The sequence below is a fragment of the Labrus bergylta genome, chromosome 11, assembly GCF_963930695.1.
Source record: "Labrus bergylta chromosome 11, fLabBer1.1, whole genome shotgun sequence".
NCBI lineage: Eukaryota > Metazoa > Chordata > Actinopteri > Labriformes > Labridae > Labrus > Labrus bergylta.
Window position 1 is genome coordinate 13010107 of NC_089205.1, and position 15636 is coordinate 13025742.

Here is a 15636-nt window from a genome sequence, read left to right on the forward strand (position 1 = left end):
AACAATTAATGTTTGTATCAAACTCAGCTGCCTTGCATTTAGTGCCAAATGACAGGAACAAAAATCAAAACTAAAGTTGAACATATTACCTGCTAAACATTAGCATGACAACATTATCTTAGCATGCTGTCCTTTTAACTTCTAGATCAAAGTAACACAATGTTAACAGATCATCGACTGAAATAATTCCTATGATACAGCCTAACAGAGCTGCTAGGAAAGCTAACATTTTGCTATATCTTCAGATCTTTATAACACTGCAGTTCTAAAATTTGTATTCCTAAAAAGGCATTAAAGTAGCTTTTTTATTTGAAGATTTGTTTTGAGCCTTTAGCCTTGATGGGACACTGGGTAGAGTAGGAAATTAGGGGGAGAGAGTGAGTTAAGACATTCAGGAAAAGAACCACTAGTTGGACTTGAACCCGCACCGCCCACTTGGAGGACTAAAGTCTCCATACATGGGGCGTGACCTAACCGCTATAAGCAGCCTGCGCTTCATCAAAGCAGCTTTTAAAATACAGATATTTTTACGTGTATGTTTTTAACTAAGTGATTCCTTTTTTCTGACTGCTTCAAAATATTACAACTTGTATTTTGAAGTCAACATGTTTATGGATGAATCTAAATGCAGCATCATAATCTTTAACTGGAGGACTTTGGTCTGAGTTGTTATACAGAGGAAATATTCCCTGTAATACCCACAGAGCTGGCGTTTTGTCAGTCCTTCTTGTTTTCGCCAACATTTACGTTGCCAGACCCTCCTCACACTCTGCAAGCTTTGCCATGAGCTGCTTTCTGCCTCATATACTTCCACATAAACTTGAAGTGAACTATGCTGCAGAAAACAACTTAAATGGATATTTTTCCATCTAAAACTAGAGTATCTCATATAATCTCATATATTCTGAAAGATGGCACATCTACATTAACCAAACTCTGCATGAATGCTGAAATAAAATCAAGAAATACAAACTTTAAACCATTTGATGTTGTTAATATTTTATAGTTGAAGCCAGAGAGATTACATTACAGGAATCAAGGCCTACATTAATAGATGTCGTTATATTGAGTTAACTTTCTTGTTAGTGGTCTAAATTTACTGACAATACATTCAACCAATCCTTTTGCAAAATGAGAAACATTCTTAACTCATTTTACCTCCCATATATGATGACTTCAAGAATTCTGTCCTATCTAAATAAAGTAAAAAATAAATTTAAAAAAATAAAATAATCATTTGTACAAATGTGGTTTGATTTGTCATTTATTAAACAAACCTGTTTAATGATTGTAATAAAAAAAAGACTTGTGTCTTATCTTTCCGTTACTAATTCATCACGTTAATCCTCCTGTCACTTTCCTTACTCTGTTTCTGGATGATAACAGTGAATGACAGTCATACGTGTCAAATAAATCTCACAAGACATCAGTTACTACAAATATACACTACATATATGGATGTTAATCACATGTTTAAGGGGACTCGTTGGGCATATTGTTCTATATATATAGAACATTTCAGAAGAACCACAACAACAGTTTTGCTGTACTCATAGTAATGTGTGTGTGTGTGTGTGTGTGTGTGTGTGTGTGTGTGTGTGTGTGTGCGTGTGCGTGCATGCGTCTGTTTGTGTGTACTGTCTGTTTCAGAGGAGTAGCAGCCCTGTGACCGATCCTTCTGAGAGCACAACATTTTATGGTGCATTTCATTCATGTTCACATGTGGTGTTAACTCTTGTGTAATGTTTCTCAAATGTTACAGCCTACAAGTCCTCTTATATACAGTCCATACTTTTATACTACAGAACATTTAACTTACAAATATTTTACAACACAAGACCTTCATGTTGTTTGTTATAATCTTTTCATACAATAAAAAGTAGCAAGAAGCACTTTCTGTGAAGCTTCAAACTTCTGCTTTTGGATTAAAAATAATGTAGATTTCTGCAAAATATTCAGACCAATGTATTTTTCTTTTAGTGGTCCACGGTGTTCTCTACCCTTTCCTTACAACAACATTACGGATGATGACATTAGGGAAGCATCTGTTTATCCCGTTCTGATGTTTCTTGTGCATGTTGTTTTGGTGGCTGATGGTGGGGGGACTCAGGCTGCGAGACCCTGGACTTTGTGAGGCAGCAGGCTGGTAAGCGGGGCGGAGGGAAACGTGTGGGACTGTGTGTGGAGCAGTGATGATGAAGTATTACTTTGTGTTGCAGCCGTCTCTTCTGCTGGAGGGAAATACATCATGGCTTCCTGGACAATAAAACACAGAAGAAGAAAAAAAAGTTGATGGCAGAAATGTTGGTGTGTGCATTCCTAACACTGCAATCTGTAACAATTTATAACAAATAACAAGAGTGTTTGTTCTCACATAAAACTGAAACCACTGTTTTGTAGAAAAGGAAAGGTGTATGTGTTATTTGCCAGTTTAACATTTAATGCAGCAGCAAAATTATGGAATGTTAGGTAATCATTAGCAATAACTTCTGAACGCATTAAAAGGCTTATAGGAGAGTAAATAACATTGAATAATAGGCAGCAACATTTCCTCTCAGTCCCCTGTGCATTAGGAGGAACCTAAAATCCCGGGAACCTTTTTGAAATACAACAAAGTGACAGAAACCTCCTGTGGAAAAGAATTAGCTTTGATTTGAATCAGCTAAAACCAGACTGAACTGTATGTAATCAACTTATCTACATTTTGTCCAAACCTTTATGTTTATAATTTAAGCTGCTTCGGTATTTCTTGTTGTACGTTCTTATCTTTGGATAACAGTAACTACATGGACAAGTGAAGAAACAAAAAAAAAGCCTATGTTATCTTATTTAGCATTACTTCATTTTCCTTCATATGTGTTTGACTTACTGATTAGTCTCTGTAAGATGTTTTAGAAACTCTTTAGTTCAGACTCAGCAGAAATGAATACCAGGCCATGGTGAGCAAAGGGACGCTGAATTAAAATGTACAGTTAAATGAGTAGATGTAACTTATTTACCGCTTTACATGGTTTTCATTCATCAACAGTGTGAATATTAATGGGTGTTTCATGAATGAAAGTCTGTGGGGAAGAGGTGTGTGTTTTTGTTTGTATGACAGTGAGATGGAAAGCCTTAAGTGCAGAGTTGAAGACAGAGAGAGAAACCAGATGTAGAGGTATGTGTGTGTGTGCGTGCGTGCGAGTGTGTGTGAGTGTGTGTGTGTGTGTGTGTGTGAGTGTGCGTGTGTGTGTGCGATGTGTTCATCGCACACTCACTGGGTGGAGCTGGTAGGCTGTGTGTGTGTTGGCGTCAGTCAGCAGGGGAGCTGTAGGGGAAGATGTTGTGCTCTCAGAAGGATCGGTCACAGGGCTGCTACTCCTCTGAAACAGACAGTACACACAAACAGACACACACACGCACGCATGCACACGCACACACACACACGCGCGCACACACACACACACACACACACACACATCACTATGAGTACGATGCTCTGATGATTAAAGTGCTCACACTAATAAAACACTGCCAATACAAATGTTTACATTGATGATTAAGAAGGTCTTAAACTATCAGAGGACTGATTACAACCTCTTTTGGCCATGAAAATGGAAAATCTTTATTACAGATTGTCAAAAAGTAGGATTGAGCTCTTTGGAATCCCTCTAATAACAACTTCCATGTATAGCTGTGATCCAAACAAATCTGAACGTGTGTTTGGATAACTGAAAACTGCACAGAGCGACTAACATTTGCAGTTCAGTCAGGGAAGGGAAACAAAAACACACATTTCTACAGTTAGTTTAACAGAGAAGGCTCTGCTGTTTAAAGCTCTCCAAAGAATAATGATAGAACGATACTTCTAAAACAAACATGGATATTTAAATGTTAGACTGTAAATGTCCAGATTAAATAATCAAAACTTGAGTTTGTTTAAATAACGTATGTAGTTGTGATTTCAGAAGAGGGAGTCGGGAAAAACCTGCTTCATCAAGACAGTTTGACAGATTTGATTGTTTTTAGTCATGCAACATAAAGCTCACGTCTCACTTTACTTTGATTACACACTATATCAAATTTTGCTTTATGATAACTGGAGTTTTGTATGGACATGTGTAAGAAAACCGTTTTTCCATTTTGAGATGAAAGAAGATGAAGGAGACTGAAAAAAAAGACAGATGTGAAGTAAAGGTGACAGCAGAACTGACCAGATGTGAGAAATGTCCTTTCACCTTTAAGCCTTCCATCTCTAATCCAGCACACTAAGCTTTGATAAATGTGGGCTTCAGTGTTGTTTATGTCTCAGTTTGTGTGGTCTGACTACAGCATGCCTTTGTCTGATTCAGAAAAAAAAGTTGGATACAAATCTATCAATTTTACAACCTGGTAACTTCAATTTTTTATGTAATTGACTGCAGTCGGATGGGGGCAGGGGGATAAACACACATTATGTTGTTATGTGGGGTGCGCGCGCCCCATGTATGGAGGTCATAAAGGTCATAGAGGTCTCTAAGCGGGCAGCCCAGGATCAAAATCCCACCTGTGGCTCCTTTCCCGCATGTCATTCCCCTCTCTTTCTCTCCCTGATTCCCGACTCTATCCACCGTCCTATCTCTCCATTAAAGGCACAAAAAGCCCAAAAATAAATCTTTAAGAAAAACCCACATGTGACAAATTACAACTTAATAGGTATTTTGTTAATATGAGAGTAACAATTTACACACAGTTTCCAACTTCTACAGATCTGTAATCTCCGGGGACTCCTTTATTAAAAGTCTTACACAGGAGAGACTGTAACTGACTGGTAGAGTTAAATCTTATTCAATGTAAGACTGTGAGAGAAAAATCTGAATATACTCCTACAGTTAAACTCACGATGTAAGGAGAAGTGTAATGTTTCAAGAAGTCTCTTAATTGTTGCAGATTATTTACAGAAAGGAGACTCTCTGCATGAGATGAAATAGAGTCATTCTGGCAGCATGCAGAGAGATTCAGGAAGCTGTGTGGTCTGCTGGCAGCCTCACTGCAGCGTTTAAGTTAGCTGGATGTCTGGCAGCATAACGCTCTATGGACTCTAAAGAGACAACAACAAAAAAATTACACATTGGTAATGAAGAAGTTTTCTTATCAACTAAATGAGACACTTCAAGCTGCTCTGGGGGTCGGACAAGATCAGCTGTTGGTTGTAACATCTCAACACTAGCATGTAAAGCAGTCTTTACATTGGAGTTAGGTTATGTAAAGCGAAAGAGGTTTAGAGTGATCTATGTTTGGAGTCTGTAGCCTCGGTACAGGGGGCACATGCTCTGAGCTAAACCAGCGTCCTGCATAATCCACTCAGATCGTGTTATATGTTCTGCTTTCCTGCAAAAAAAACCTTTTGTCTGAGTAGAATGATAAGGGTATAAAAATGTCCTGGACAAAACAAATAATGGATTTAAAGGTCAGAAGGGAACAGAATAAATCAAGTGAACATTTTTAGTGGCACACATTTCTTGGTGTCTTTTATGTTCTGTTTTGTTTTCCTACTTACGGTTTTGTTTTTAGTGTCACTATTGTTTTCATGTATTTTCACCAATAAAATGTTATTCTAAAAATACAAATTTTTGTTGTTGTGTTTATCGTTTTCACTTGAGACACAATGTAAAAAAATGCTTAAACCACATGAATAATATTAATGGACTAAAACGAACATGAGAACCTGAGTGTTCCTGATTATGGCATGACTGATTTTTTCAGACATCCAACCAAAAGCATGTGTGATAATCACGTTAACTAAAGACCAACTATTTATGGTGTTCTGACAAGGCTTTCTAGTAAATGGATCAAATTTAATAAAATACCAGGACGCAACCGAAGATCACTGAGTCCCTTTTGAGGGAAAGAAAATTGCTTTATACGTCACTTTGTGTTTTAAATTACCAGCCGAATCAGCAACATCTCTGGGAAACTGAGCGTGACACGTAATACATTGTGAAATATACAGCAACCTGCATATTGGTGAGTCAAAGAATTCTGTCACTAAATCCAGCTTCTTATGTTCATCAAATACTACATCAGGTTTATTTGGTAGAGAAAAACACAAAGCCTCTCTTTTGGACTTTTGATGTTATCATCTGATTATGTAGGAAAGATCTTAACCTAACAGACCTGTAGAGTCAGTTCACATTACATCCTCATACAGATCATGTATTTACCAAAAGAGTCCCTGCATTTAAGCAAACTGCAGAGGGAATTAATCTGATGTAGCACATCCATATACAATATGGACCTTTATCACCATGTGTTTGTGTGTGGTTATGCGTGTCTTACCATGCCTTTGATGCTGCCCAACACTGCTGTGGTGAGGATTCCAGTGAAGAAGGCCAGGAGGTTCAGGCCGGCCAGAGTCCAAATCAAAATGTACAAAGTGAAAACTTCCTCACAGCTTTCAACTCCAACAAACTCATAGAAGTTGCTGAGGTAGCCTCCACTGCAGGACAAAACGACAGCAGCATTTCTTTAGAATCAAACATCATTTGTTAATTAGGAAAACGAATCAATGAACAGAAAAAGTCTGAAGTGATAATTAGGTTTTTTTAACAGGTGTGAGTTGGTTTTGGACATGGTGGGGTCACATTATGATTAGAGGAATTCATAGGATATTGGTTTTTGTCTCACTTGGCACAGTTATACAGATCACAGCAGTAGCAGGTCCCACTCCGTACCGTCATGGTACAAGAATCCTTTAAATTCCAACACGACACCTAAAACAAAAGTCCAAATCACAACCTGAACAAGTTCTACAACAATAACTTTAGCTGAGGTAGAAAAGTATCATAAAAGGTGTGTTTCTTTAAAGACAAAATAGGATTATAGCCGACTTGAATTTTAAAAAAGCTGGACTGTATTGTTTCCTTGCACACACAAGTACATTGTTACTCACTGAGGTGTAGAAGTTCTCATAGATGTAGCCTCCACCACTGCTGTAATACTGGCATCTGCCTGCTGTCAGAGGACGCATGTCCTGGATAAAGTTAAAACATGAAGAAATATCAGCCTATAGGCTTTAATGGTAGAAAACCTTCAATCAAGAGTAGAGTTTTAAAAATGTCACAGTGACTTGTTATTTATTACTGAAGATATTCCAGATGGCCACATGTGGAGAAGGATAATAAATCACATTGATGTGAGTGTTGGGTTTGTTTTTAGTGATGAGCCGCAAACTTTGAACATAGGGTTGTTAATGGCTCCTTTAAATTTGTAAAAATAACTTTAAATTTTCTGTTCTGTGGTAAATGTCAAAGAACACTGGTAAAGATGTTACGCTCTGTATTACATCTTTGTGAAAAGCGACCCCTTTTAAATGAGCTGGCAAATATAAAGAAATTCATCCATCTGTTATCTACAGTATGCTGCTTTTCCCGTTCGGGGTGGCGGGGGGCTGGAGCAGATCCCAGCTGTCATTGGGTGAGAGGGTACACCCTGGTCCAGGGGTGTCGCCAGGAACTCAGGGCCCCATGAAAAGATCTCACATAGGGCCCCTACCACGGCCCAAACTAAACCCAGAGAATTTCTACAACAACACCTCCATCACACAAATGACCAATACAAACTTTAAACAACTATGCTTTGTTTTACACCCTGAAAATGGGAGATAAATAACCACTGTAATGTTTCCTCATCGTTTAAACATAATTTCAACTTTGTAATATACACACCTTTCAGACAGTTGAAACATTCCTTGCAACATCATTTTACTTATTAACTTGCTATTGTTAATGTTCTAAAGGCTTTTATTGTATAAAGTGATCTTATTGGTAAGATTATTTAATTGAAAATTCTACTGGCATTAATGATAAACTGTAAACATACAATACATCTGAATTAGATTCTACCACACTTGTCAGCATGACTTTAAAATGAGGCTGTAATAGTTCTTCTCAGTTCTGACTTCACTTTAATTCTTCTTAGACTGCATTATCATTTGTCTCACCTGACGTTCAAAATGTTGTTTTTTGGGCAGAAGTAGCGGTCTCAGTTTTGAACTACTCTGAATCTGTTGATATCAAATATCGCTCCAAAGTGGACTCTTTTTGACCGCGATGTAATATTTTATAAAAATAAGGTCGTATGAAATCGTATCTATGAAGGGGTTTAATAAGATATATCTATACATAAAACACAGATATGATCCAAACGATATTCTTGGCTGAATTCCTCTAACGACTGGTTTAATCTACAGCCTGCCACATCTCTCACTCTTGACTCAACTGACCGCCGACAGCTCAATCCAGTCGAGCGGTGGTGGGAGGACTAAACCATTCTGCGCATTCAGAAGTAGGGGAGAGGGCCTTTTAGAGAGACTTCACATTTTTTCCAGAGAGGAATTCTGAATGTTTGTTTATTTATTCAGACAATTCTAAATATCTTATTGCATTTATAACTTAGAGACAAAAGTGAAATAAGAAATACATTTTTATTTCAGGCTCATGAAGGGCTATAAAATATGTTATATGGTACAAACCAGTTCAGTGTCGTATAAAAAGTGATTTATGTTTCCTTATCTGGGTTTAATTGAACTGAGGAAAGAAGAGATGTAGCTTTAACCTTTCATCATAAATTACGACAATGAATAGACTCAGAGGAAGAATTAAAGGTTTAACACTACACAATCTCTTTGAGGATTTATTAATAAAGGCAGGCCTTCATCCATAACTTTGTATACGATTAGTACAAAGTCGTTATCATTATACATTAAATCATCTAATCTGTCAAAGGAGAGGCTTGGTGCCATAAAAGCTCAAGTTTCCAAACCCTCTTTATTAAAGATACTTCCTTCTTCCTTAGCACATTATGAAAACTCTGTTGACAGGCCCACGGTTTAAGGTGACAGTATGATTCCTTCACCTTATTTTCTTATTTCATCATTCTCTCTGTATGCATGGAATCAGACGCAGAGTCATTCCCTGCTAATTAACTCCTGGCATGAATATACAGATGGCTCACTTGTCTGCTCCTATTGTATAGAAAGCTGATACATGTAAATGGTTAACCCTAACAGAACAATATCATTTAATGGATAAAATGTAGTTCGGTGAAGATCTAAAAGATCTTAAGTTCAGAAATTAACAGTGTTTTTTAAAATTTGTATTAAAAATTTAAAAAATAAATTGTGGTTTTAGTTATTGGCCAGGCACAGAAACCTCCTTCAGTTCATACCTTTATGGTCCCTGGAAGGGAAATGTGGTTTTTATAGCAGTTGGTAAAAACACAAACACAACGTATAAAAAGACGTAGGACAGTGCAACACAACCTGATGGAATCCAACCAAGATAAGTAAATGTAACTCTTAGTTAAAAATTCCACTAGTGCTATAGTGCTGCTGGAAAGTGCAGCCAAGGTTGAAGGAAGATTAAGTGAATGAATTACACTAAAACATACTAAAATGTGCATCTGTTGCTTATAGCCCTGAGCAGCCTGTACCTCCTACTAGAAGGGAGAAGAACAAATTCCTTCCAGAGACGATGGTCAGTGCTGGCCCAGACTGACCTTGCTTTCCTCAGAAAATCAATATGTTGAACAATTGCAAAACAAAAACTGTAAGGTCAGGTCAGGTTTAGCTCTCCCCAATGTTTTGAATTTGGACTGCAGCACCAATTTTTGTTCATTACATATTGCTCATTTTACTTATGACTATTCATGTGGTTAAAAAATTCAAACAGGTATAAACAGTGAACTTTAAATGGGGTGCAAAACAGATTGCTCTTGGCACAAATGGCAGTCCCAGAGGCTGTCATAGTGGATCAATCAACCCACATAGTGCTTTATTTTTACTGTTACTGCTTTGATTTATTTACAATCGTTTTTAGTGTTGATGTGCATAAAGTTCAGGGAACTCACCATATTAATGGCAATACAGACGCCATCAATCAAAAGACACAGAAATGAGGCGATGATCCCAAAGCTCAAGAATACAATTGCAGCCGTCAGCTGGAGGAAGACAAAAAAAAAGTATAAATGACTGAATTTACATACAGAAATGACAGCGATATTCAAAGTTTTGCCAGTCAGTTAAGGCCCTGAGCAGAGATTGTTTTGAACTGGTACTGTCTCAAACATGTGAAGTTATTAGGTCTGTTCACAAATCAACATAAATTAAATCTTAATGATCACATGTTATTCTTCTTTTCAACAAGTTTCAATAAGTCTCAGAGCACAACCAAACATGTCTGTTAAGCTTTTTTTTCTAAAAATCCACTCTGATCCTGTATTCATGCCTATAAATCCCTCTATTTCAGCCCTGCTCAGAACAGGCAGTTTCTGTGTCTGTACCTTTAAATGCAAAAGAGCTGTGTCTGACCACGCCCCTCTGGAAATGCATGTGGTTTGGGCTTTCTTGTTCCATGCCCAATAGTTTACAGTGGAAAGGCAGACTCAGATGGTAGAACAAAGACCTAGCTGTGGGAGTGTCACCCACCTGGCGGAGGGGTTACTGCCCTTTGTGATGTCATGAAGGGAAATCTCCAAACGGCCTGTTTGATTACACATTTTCTGAAACGTGGAGCAGGCAGAAGACGGAGAGGATGGGCTTTTGTCATAATTGTTATACACGTTTAAGTCTTAGAAAAACATGGTAAAGAGCATTTTGCATTATATGTGGCCTTTTGAACTAAAGAGAATAATGTTTGAATTTTTCTATTTCTTTTATTTATGATACATGTGGGACATATTTGAATATTAAGTAATACTACTATAAAATGAAAGTGTAATGAAAATGTTACCTAGTATTCATTCTTTTGTCCCAGTATTTCCAGTATGTTGGTATAGCCGTACTACCGCTCCTGCACAGGATTTTGTTTGCTTTTCACTTATGTAGACTTTATAATTTCAATTTTGCATTTTTAAATGCATGTGTATTCAATTGTGTTCATGTCATCTTACTTTAATAGTTGAAAATGTTCACAGTGCTGACAAAATAAAGGAAATATCCCAATTCATGAGCATTCAGGGTTCTGTAGTTCAGGTAAGGTCAGGTAAAAGAATTCTCTGAATGCTTGATATCAGTCTCAGAACAGTAATATGATATGTTTCTTTTATTTTAAACAATGTCTCTATCAGCTGGCTATCTCACAAATGAAATCAATAAAAACACAACACAACCTCCAAGCAAAACTTGCTCTATCTAAGAACTCCATAAATGGGAAGTCGTATGCTCCTCATTATTGGGATTATCTGATGTATTTAACGTTTACTGGGAATATTTTGATAGCATATCACTTAAGGATGAGGTAATAGGCATGAGTATTCCAATATGAACTGCACCTTCAGATAATATTCATTAGCTTGAAGCTGCTTTGGCATCTTGACATCTCTTGGATTTTGTTATTTCATTTGTTGAAGAGGAAATACCTGGCCAATAGGCATTGTAGTAAAAAGAAAAGGAAAGATAGAACATCTCTATCAGAACCCTAAATATTAACCCCAGACATGACATCTGATACAAATGACTCATTAGCTGTCGGACAGTTTGTTGAGTAATGTTTTTGATTATCATGATATCAGTGGGAATGAGGGATTGTGTCAACAATAACCTGAGTGGATCAGATATACTTAATTTCCTGTTCTCATTATGTGAACAGTCATACTATAAGTTACATCTGGCTAACATACTTATTTTTTATAGCTGTTTGTTGTACTTCTCTCAGAGGAAAATATCTGCTTTACAAAGCTGAAATAACATTGGGATGAGTTGGGATGAGTCATAGAGTGATACTTCAGACAAAAGAATGTATGTTAAAGGACAGGGCAGCAGATTGAAATGAAAAGTATTGATACTGCCGAGGCTTACTGTCGTGTCTAGATGATCTAAAACAGTGAACCTGCTGCTAAATTGAAATCAAAATGACAAAAACACACAAATCTTGTTTACTTGAGTCTAACATTACTACATGTTAAATGTTCATACATTGGCTCCTTTATGTGGCAGATGTCAAGTCTTCTGCATTTTAAAAACTGTGTATACTGATGAGCAACAAGTTACTCATCTACTGATGAAACCAAAGTTACTCTTCTACTGATGAAACCAAAGTTACTCTTCTACTGATGAACCTAGCCAAGTTACTCTATATTTGTCAAGCTTTTTGTTCTAACTTCTTTTTATTGTTCCTGGTCTTCAGACAGAACACTACGATATGTTGTTGATACTTTATACTATGCTTGAAATGAAAACTTTCCTAGGAAGAGATTATCAGCTGTGGCTACTTAGCTAATTTGGCAAACGTTACTAAAGTTGGCTGAAAAAATTCAGTGTTTTTGACTGACTCGTTTCAAAAGAAGATCCTGTGAAAGTTTTATACATTTTGAAATGGTGGCATTCTGACATTGAGCAAAAAGATTCAGTCTTTTAGCTCAGTTACGTTTAGGTCAATGATCATTAGGCACCCAACATCTCACTACACCGAATAACTACTTTATATATAATGACTTTATCTCTTTAGTTTAATATGTTTTTAAAAAGAAGAGGACTAACCAGTGTGATTAGCAATTATTCTGCTAACTCAGATTATGTTGACTGGGGAAGTTCCCAACCCAATAATCATGGACATGAGTACAAAAATAAACACGTCTGCAATAGATTTGAGCTTTAATACAATTAGCAAATCATGTTAACATGCCAGTTGCTCTCTAGGCTTTTTAAAATGATGTCACCCAACAAAACATTGTAAGGATTGTTGTGTAAAAAGTGAAGTTTTGATTACTACCTGAGGTAGTGTGCTAGGTAGCTTGTTAGCTAGTGATAATAAACATGGCTGCTGACAGGTGAGCACACTGCTTAATCATTCCTTTAGGTTTTTAAAGACACCAGGCTTCACACTCTTTAAATGTTGAGTATTACTCTTCATAAAGCTGCCTGCCTATTGTTTCGACATGCAGGCTGTGTCCAAAATCTCTCTACATAAACTGTCAGCAATGTTTTTCAAGTCTGTACTAACCTGTATGATGCCCTATAAATGAATTTAACAAAAATGGCCATCGCATTCAAAATACATTCAGCTAACAATTCCTCATGATGTGTCAGAATGTACATACCCAAGTCTGAAATTACAGTTGAGTCACTTAATAGCTTTCATTGATGATGCAAAATGATGAGGTTATCGTTTGTGTTTGTAAACTCAATTTAAAGAATTGAATCGACTATTATGTGTCGAGGATGTTTGGAGTTCAGGAAGCCACAAGATGTCTGCTGTAGCTTCATGTCACAGACACTCTTATATTCTGTATCGCTCTCTTTGCCAAAGTACACCCATATCTTGGCGGATTGGGGACTGGGTGTGCACAGAGAAAACATGAGGAAAAATTATGATCTGGGATATACTGTAGGTGTATGCGTGTGTATGACTGTGTGAGATAAAGAGATACAAGCAGAGCAGAAGATAATACCAGCTGTTTGCGGTTTTCTTCCAGCCGGAGTCCAAGAAGTCCCAGGAATGATCCAAGGGTTAGCTGAAGAGAGCATCACAAAAGAAACACGATAAGTGTTCGACAAAACAAAACCTGTGGTCAATTTACACAAGAGCTGTGAGGCTTTGTTATGATATGGTTTGTTTCCAAGAAAAGAACAAATAATAATAGCATTTGACGGTTTTTAAAGAAGATCTCTTGGTGGAAAATGTTAAAGCACACAGTGTTATGTTGTATAGTGTTATTAAAGGTGATTGATGGCTATAAAGTGAGTCATGAATGCATGACCAAGATCTCACAGCTGATGCTTCCAGTACTGATTTCCATGCATTCCATGCAATTTGACAGTACTTCCAGAAGAACCATTATCTTCTCTCTGACTCCAGTTTTCAGTCTAATCAATGTATGAAATGATCATGACTGCTGCAAAGAACTGCCAGTCATCAATTTAAAGTCCTGCACGTCCGATATCTTTTAGGTAAAGCAAAATGTTTGGCCGGAGGAGTGCAACTAAAGGATATCATCTTCATGATGGCTATCACATGCTGGAGGATGATTTGATTTGGTTTCAAACAACAAGTCTTGTTTTTCTAATCTCATGTATGTCATTTAGCTTTTTCTTACTCAGAAGATGATCAATATGGGTCAAATAAACAACTCACAATAACTCCAGAGGTGTAGCCAGTCACATTCAGGCTCTCTGTTCTGGTCGTTGTGTAGACTCCCAGCACCACCAGCAGCAGGGACAGACTTAGCATTCCCAATACCAAACACAGAGCTCTCCTGGCTCGCACCATCATCTCTGCAGCAAAAAGAGAAGAGTGTTATATGACACAGAGCAGGACAAAGAAAAACACAAGACCAGATGCTTGCCGGATTGGAGCTCCTTAGCAGCCGCCTCCCTGCCTGCCTGAATATTTCTAGTCTGATCTCAGGGTCAAAAAAATAAACCTAATTTAAACTGATATAATCTAACTGTGCTTAACTTCATTTAAAAAAAAACAATGATCCCAACTCAATGTCGCCATCTTGTTCAGATCAACTCTAACAAATTGAATTGGTTCCATTGCTTCTGTGTATTCAATGTAAATAAACTTTACCTTTTAAACCATCATTTACTAATTTTAAATATAAACCCACAATATATGTCAAGAAAAGTTTGTAGTTGTAAAGTTTGGAGATAAAAACGTGTACACAACACATGTCCCATGACACATTTATTCCTTACAAATTGTTGTTGACTGAAGTAAATTCATGTATTATTTCCATGACATTCAGGAAGAAAGTTTCTGTGAATGCAGCCCTCACATTCCCTGAGACTGAGGTTAAATTCTTCATCTAAAACATCTAAACAGAGCATCAGACACATAGACACCTTTCAGTCACATGACCCTCTAACGGATGCCTTACTTAATTATAATGTTTCTATAAATTAGAAGAAAATAAATGCATTATTCCATTCTCCAAACTATCATTCAGTCATGAACAACACTAATAGGCGATGTCACCATCATGGGAAAACATTTAGCCTTCAGTGAAATGTAAGAACTCTGCTACATCTAATGAGATAGACATAAATACAAACAAACGTAATTTATAAGTAGGCCTCATAAACTTAAGAAGTATGCTTTGAATAATAAAACGATCTTGTCTGCATTTGTAAGATTAATCCAGCAACACTGTCTTTAATAAAAAAAATTTTTTTTAAAAAGACATGTCCCTGCTTCCAGTTTATAACTTACCTGTTTCACGGCTCTTTGGTCCGGGTTTGTCCCGGCCGGCTGCTCCCTGAATCCTTGCAGTCATGGCAAATCCAAAACACCAATTTCCACGAGTCCGACAGCTTCAAGTCTGCAACCAGTTCTACTTTCTGATCAGGCTTACAAAGTTTTCCTAGGAGCTGTATCACAGGTTTCTACTACTACTGCATGTGCGCGTGTGGATGGAGGCGCACTTCAGTAAAGTGCGTGAAGATCCTATGCTACGTTCAAGGCTGCTGCGTTCAAGGACGGTCGGAAAAGTGTCTACTACTGTCAAAACACTCCTGACGTTTCAGGATGTGGAAAAAATTAGCGGTTTTTTCTTTTTTTTTCTTTTTTTCAAATTATAAACATTTGACACTTAATTCGTAAATCAAGAAGTCACAAATACGTGTTTGTCTATGCTTTATTCGTATATCTATTTTACACATCAGACCAATAGCACAAG

The 15636-nt window shown here is 37.2% G+C and overlaps 1 protein-coding gene across 2 annotated transcripts; it reads right to left on the bottom strand.

Annotated features, from left to right (window-relative positions):
* Positions 1-962: 962 nt before the first annotated feature.
* Positions 963-15428, bottom strand: LOC109989867 (transmembrane protein 255B). 2 transcript variants are annotated; one of them, XM_020641771.3, is made up of 9 exons: positions 15171-15424; positions 14091-14230; positions 13408-13470; positions 9868-9957; positions 6911-6991; positions 6646-6731; positions 6298-6457; positions 3258-3362; positions 963-2256 (listed from the first exon to the last, which is right to left on the bottom strand). In XM_020641771.3, the coding sequence occupies exons 1-9, from the start codon at positions 15232-15234 to the stop codon at positions 2107-2109; spliced, it is 939 nt and encodes a 312-aa protein (XP_020497427.1). In that variant the 5' UTR covers positions 15235-15424; the 3' UTR covers positions 963-2106. The 2 variants fall into 2 exon arrangements, with proteins under 2 accessions (XP_020497427.1, XP_065816772.1); XM_065960700.1 differs by lacking the exon at positions 3258-3362 and having other exon boundaries at positions 15171-15428.
* Between the last annotated feature and the right edge of the window lie 208 nt (positions 15429-15636).

Bases quoted from the DNA above. Each gene is read 5' to 3' on its own strand.
- LOC109989867 (XM_020641771.3), bottom strand. From the start codon at position 15,234: ATGACTGCAAGGATTCAGGGAGCAGCCGGCCGGGACAAACCCGGACCA. The intron at 6,458-6,645 runs GTGAGACAAAAA...TTTGTCCTGCAG, and splicing joins GATCTGTATAACTGTGCCAA to TGGAGGCTACCTCAGCAACT. The intron at 2,257-3,257 runs GTGAGTGTGCGA...TTTATTGTCCAG, and splicing joins CAGCCTACCAGCTCCACCCA to GAAGCCATGATGTATTTCCC.